Source organism: Ixodes scapularis, unplaced genomic scaffold (assembly GCF_016920785.2).
Source record: "Ixodes scapularis isolate PalLabHiFi unplaced genomic scaffold, ASM1692078v2 PGA_scaffold2__306_contigs__length_199485367, whole genome shotgun sequence".
Classification (NCBI taxonomy): Eukaryota; Metazoa; Arthropoda; class Arachnida; order Ixodida; family Ixodidae; genus Ixodes; species Ixodes scapularis.
Genome location: NW_024609857.1, coordinates 102,693,552 through 102,699,551, shown reverse-complemented (window position 1 = coordinate 102,699,551; position 6,000 = coordinate 102,693,552). Strand labels below are relative to the sequence as shown.

At 48.6% G+C, this 6,000-nt stretch overlaps 1 protein-coding gene across 1 annotated transcript in view; it reads left to right on the top strand.

The window, feature by feature from the left end:
• Nucleotides 1-6,000, top strand: part of LOC8028071 (transmembrane protein 135) — a 69,148-nt gene continuing 63,148 nt past the window's right edge. Inside the window, exon 1 of the mRNA XM_029970239.4 lies at nt 1-155. Within this exon, the coding sequence (XP_029826099.3) occupies nt 6-155 (150 nt within the window). The 5' untranslated portion in view covers nt 1-5. The remainder of the gene's footprint in view (nt 156-6,000) is intronic.

The window sequence follows — 6,000 nt, the reverse complement described above, 5'->3', positions numbered from 1 at the left end:
CGGACATGACGCTGAGCAAGTTCCTGTCGATGTCTGTGCCCTACAACTGCTACGAGATCGGCCACACATGGACGCCTCACTGCAGTGAAGCCTGGCTCGACCTGTGGTTCATCACGTTTGTGAGATCGCTCCGGTTGTACGGGCTCCTCTACCTCGTGAGTACACGACCGCGCCTCGTTTGTTCAGGTCCTGCCCGGGAATGTGCTCCTTTCGTTCCCTGGCTGATTCACGCGTGACCTTCAAAATTGCCGACATTTTAGTTCTTGTTTGAAAGGGCGGTGCAACGATTTGTGTTCTTTCATTAAATACCGATTAGAATGAATTCCCGACATTCAAAACCTTCGAAACGTGCCTTACAAATTTTCTTCTTTCCACAAAATGATAGTAGCAGGAAAACAAAATTAAAAGGAAAACGAGTACTGTTAGCCCCCTCAACTCTCAGCCAGAACTAGAGATCGTGTAATCTGGACTAGTCCTGAGCCCATCGTGCGACCTCCTCAGTCCAGCACGCGCATGTTCTTCGCTTCGGAAAGTCGAGCACATCACGCGCGATACGCAAGAACGCTGAAAATGGAACCGGCCACGGTGCAGAAAAGTGTAGGGAGGTGTACTTCCGGTCGTATCTCAATACGGCGTACCGGAAGTACACTGCTCTTCACTTTTCTGCACCCGGTGCAAGAGGTGCACGTAAATCGAACGAGCCTAATATTTATCATAGCCATGCGCTGGGGTTGCCGAAACACAGGGCACTTTGCTGAGTTCCAGAAATTGTTAGAGGGTTCGCCGGGGTCGTCATTGCAGCGACTGGACACGAGCCATGCGCTATCCGAAGGCTCGTCGAGTCATTGATTGCCACGAGCCAAAGTTGGGTGCACACGCAATGCTCGGGGTCTAATCTATGAGGCGCATTCAAATATCGTCACACCGGAGACTGCCAACAGTGGGATCCCCGTGCTACGTGATCAAGCTTTGCGAAAAATATAGTCACTGGATTGACTTCAGCGAAAGAAAGACTGAAAGAAACGCTCCCTTTTATTAAAGCGTTTCCCCAACACAGAAGCTCCTTTGTCAGTGACGTTGCGTGCAAGTACGCGTGTATCCCGCTAGTGTTAGTAAGCTCGTATAAAGTGAGAAAATATTCCCATTCATTGGAATGGTAGAAAAAGGAGGAACATTATTTGTCTGTTCCCACGAAGATTGTTCTAACTCTTAGCGTTTACCCTTAAAGGGCCTCTGACCAATACCACCTAGAAGACAAGGCCTGCGCATGACGTTTCGTTGGTAGATCCCCGACCCGCCCCAAGCGGCAAACACCCCGAAGCTTGACGAGAGTATGAGGCGCGTCGCAACTACGTCGCATTCACTTGCGGCCGCAGCTGTGTGCGTGACTGCTGAGCGCGAGCTGATAGCGAGCTTCCAGTGCATTTGCGACGTGCACGCGAACGCTCCCTCGGCCAGGAGCGCGAGCTAGCACGCGCTCCTGGCTTTGAGACTCGCATTTCTAGCGCGCGCGCTCGTTCTGCGGTAGAACCCTTCGAAGCAGCTACCCGAGGTATAAACAGCGCCCTCGAAAATGGCGTCCAGTGTCAGCGTCCAGCGTCCAACGAAGGGCTTTTCAGCCCTTCGCGCAGCAGTAAGGCAATTTCGCTCATGCATCTGGCGCTCCACGTGAACGTCTAACTTCGTCATATGCTATTTGCAAGAGACACTCGGCGTGAGCATCTGTTTCATTATCTGTTACACAAACCACTGAAGCAGGCGATGGAGCAGACGATGTAGCAGACGATGTAGCAGACGATGTTGTTCATCCGGGCTAGCTAGGGGGCGCTGAGGGGATCTACTAGTGATGACGTTTAGAGGAGGAAACGCGCAGGCCTTGTGTTCTAGGTGGTATTGCTCTGACACGCCAAACAAAATCAAAGTGCCCGCCAGTGCCCTGTGACGTAACAGTGTACCGCAAGGAGTCGGGACGGTCAGAAGGGAGGCAGCGACCTATGTCGCTAAATTGTGTTCGCCGGAAGTCACGTGAATTTCACTCCTCGCGCTCCCCTCAACCGTGCCTAAAAGTTGTTTTTTTTTTTTTTTTTTTTTTGCCTTCTCCACGAGCGATTGTAGAAAACGAAGTTTCAGTTCCACCAGCTTTTTATCACTGCACCGTTGGTTTGCGTGCTGAAAAAGTTGAGGACGAAAAGTTAGTAGATCGACGTGGAGGTCAATGATAAAAGCGTTGCAAGGACAAGCCAGTGCACGAGTGCATGCCAACTAGAGTGCCTTCATGTGCGCTTCGCATAGAGTGATGCCAACTGCCTGTTTCCCTTTCCCACACCCTCTTCCACCGCCATTTTGTTTCTCTCATTGTTTCCCCGTGCGCCGGAAAGTGGCCTTTGTGTCCATCGGTAATCCCATCCGAGGGGGAAAATGCTAATCCTCCCTCCGTGGGTTCCACAACGCTGCTCCGAACTTCTGAGATGAGGTGCTTGTTTCCGGGAGGGTTATAAGCCCCACGGATTATCGCCGAGGAACAAAATGGCTGCTGGTTTTTCGGCGAGTGGTATTACAAAGGATGGCATCACCCTAGCAAAGCGCACATGAAGGCTCCCTAATGCCAACAGTCCGATAGTACAGAGTCATACTGGGCACAAAACAAGCTATCAAGTCTTGAAAAAAAAAATCTAGAACGCTCGCAGAAATTAGGATTGGTCCTGCCCCTCCTACAATAATGCCCTCGAGGCGATGTAGGTACTCTGTAAATAAATAAATAAATAAATACGGCACGCCCGATCGCATTGCTGAAGGCGACACCGAGGTCGTCGAATCATCGGATACTCTCCAGGCTGAAGATGTTTGCCGCCTAGAGAATACGAACTGTTGAGTGTACCAAGTACAAGTAAACGTCGAGTATAAAGTACGTGTTTTGTCTAGAACACGAGCAGAACTTGTTTACTAGGTTCACTGACTCCTCTTCTTCCACCGTTACAGCAACATTAGGCGATGAAAAGCAAATGAAAGAAACCTTGTATGCTTGGGTTGCTCGCGGAGGTGCGGAAAATAAAAATATAACAAAAGATATTACACACGGTCGTGGTAAGCACGAGGAGTGATACAACTCACGTGACTTCCGGCGATGCCTCCCTTCTGACCGCCCCGACATCTTGCGGTACATTGTTACGTCACGGGGCATTGGCGGGCACTTTGAATTGGCTTCGTATATCTATTCTTTATATATAAAAAAACTGCGCAACTCTAAAGTGAAGAAATTGTTTGACGATATCCTCATACACCATTTTAACGCCTAACCTGAAAAAAAAAAAAAAAAAAATGGGGGGGGGGGGGGGCGTGTTAGAGGCCTTTTAAAGAAGCGATGCAACGATTTTTGTACTTTACGCAATTACCGCTTAGAACGGATCCCTGGCGTTAATAATAGGGAGTTTTCGTAGACCGCGTTTCCCCCTCCGCTAAGCCCTCCGCAACGAAGAAGCCGCTACTGCGCCTGCGCGCTGATGGCCTTGATTGTAGAGTTCCGGGTATCGTAGCGGGTTGCGGAGAGCGTTGCGGGACGGCGAAAACCATCTACGAAAACTCCCTAATGACCTGTGAAACACCCGTTTATTTTTCACCACACGCAAACGAAGTCGCAGAAAGAAATCAAAGAAAAACGAGCAGCGTTCACCCCCTCAACTCGCAGCCAGAACAAATGGCCACGTGATCTGGAGCCGATTATATGCCGCCATTGTTGATCATAGCCATGCGCTGGGGTTGGCAAGCCACAGGACACGCGCTGAGTTCCAGACATTGTCATGGTTCGGCTATCGTCGTCATGGCAGCGATTGGACACGGGCGCACTACCCGAATGCTTCTCGAGCTATCGATTATCACGAGCCCAAATCGAGTGCCCACGCAATGCTCTGGTTCAATCAATGAACCGAATTTAAATATCGTCACTGGGAGAGATTGAATGAAACGCTAGCTTTTGTCCTTGAAATCACTCCGCAACAAATTAGTTTCTTGGCCAGTGGCGTTGCGTTCCAGTATCCTTGAGTCCCACCATAGCCTCCTCTATACTCACAAAGCCTGGCAGTTCGACGACGGAGCCATAAAGTGCCCGGTCGCAGATTTGGAGCGCGAGGATCTGGTAGCACAGAGCATGTCTCGGGGAACCTGGACGTCAGCGCACAGCTTTTGCAGCGGCGAGGACCCCAAGCATTGTTTTCAAATCCGATGAGAAAAGAAGCGGTAGCGCGAGAAACGCGAGGAGCACGAGCGGACATTCCATCCCTCGGGAGAAGTGTGTTTCGGTACAGTTACGGCGTCTCGCCGGAGCGGGGCGCCCGTCACGTGGCTCTTCTCTCATCCATTGTCTGCCGCTCTACCTTTTCATTTTCGACGACCGCTTTTCGTGGCGATCTGCCAGGCTTTGTCAGTATAGAGGAGGTATATGGTCCCACTCAGACTTGTACGTAATCCGTTACAAGTAACGAAATTACTTGTAATCCCTTACATTTATCAGTAATTTAATAACGGAATAATTACATATTTGCTAGAGTAATTTTAAAGTAATTCCCTTACATTTTTGCCGTAACGGGTTCCTTGTAATCCGTTACATTTTTTTTCAGAAGCACCCCCCCCCCCCCCTTTCTAAATAAAGTTTTTTTTTTTTTTTTTTTTCTTTCTTTTTGGTAAAGTCGAGCGCAGTGACACTCACGCGAATTGACCAGCGCAAGGGAGGCTTGGCACTCTTCAGTTCCGCAAAGCCTTTTTTTGCAACACCAAGCCCCTGATTTTTTTTTAGACCCCAAAAACAATGTTAAAAAATAAAAACATTTCTACAAAAAAAGGGGGGGGGGGGGGCAAGTTATATCCGCTTTTTTTAGTCCTTTTGTTTTTTTCTTTGCGATCGAAGACGGGGAGGGGAGGAGACCAAGTGATTATGCGCCTCTTCGAGAAGCTCGAGGCGGTAAATGCACTCAAAAGAATTAACACTGTCCTTCTCGGTTATAGAGACTCATGGTGTTGTGACATTTTCATAATGTCACAACACCATGATTAAAAATTAAAACAGCCCAAGGAAACGGACAAGAACAAGAAGGTAGACGAACAAGAAATAACGCAAAATGTCTGACGAGACTTTCGAGAGCCAGTGTTGCTCAAAATACTCAAGGTCATTAAATGGAACAGGTTGCAACGATAAGAACTTGAATGACCCTCTTCCCTTTATTTCCTACTTGAGGACAATAATGTTAAAAGTAACGCCACGAAAGTAACGGATTACTTTTTTGGATAAAGGTGGGTTACTTTTATGGGAGGGTAATTGTAGTAAATTACAATTTAGCCTTGAGTAATTGTAAATGTAATTCCTTACTATTTTTCAGTAACGTGTACAAGTCTGGTCCCACTAGTGCCAGTAAGCTCGTGTAAAGTGAAAAACATTCCAATTAGCCGCGAGATGTTTTGGTGGCGCCCTCCTATGGTGTCCTCTCGTGATGTCACTACCCCGCCAACAACAAGTTCGATGGTGTTTGTAATGAGCATGGTGGAAGCTTGAATCCATTGCGCTCTCAAAGCAACACTGCCAACACCGTCAGGATTAAAGTTCTTACATTCCTCTTATTTCCGTCGATGGGAAATCCTTTGCTGACCTCATAGTCGGCATTCGGCCAATCGTGGCAGGCCCACTAGAGCGACACTTTTGATAGCGCACGTCGCCAATTGAATATCGATGCACTACCCCTTTAAGCTGAGCTGCAGCCCATGTCACAAGCACGAGAGCTCGAAGTCGCTGCTTTGAAGTGTTCTGCAGCCAAGCGAGCACGCGCGCCAGAAATACACGTCTCAAGGTCAGGAGTGCGGGCTAGCTCGCGCTTGTAGCTTTGACTGTAGTCTCAGCTTAAAAGTGGACACAGTACAGAGGTCCTCAATGTCCTTCTGTCTATAGGTTGATGCCATCCTTTGTATTAGCGGCGAGATGTTTTGGTGGCGCCCTCCTACGGTTCCCCCTTGTGA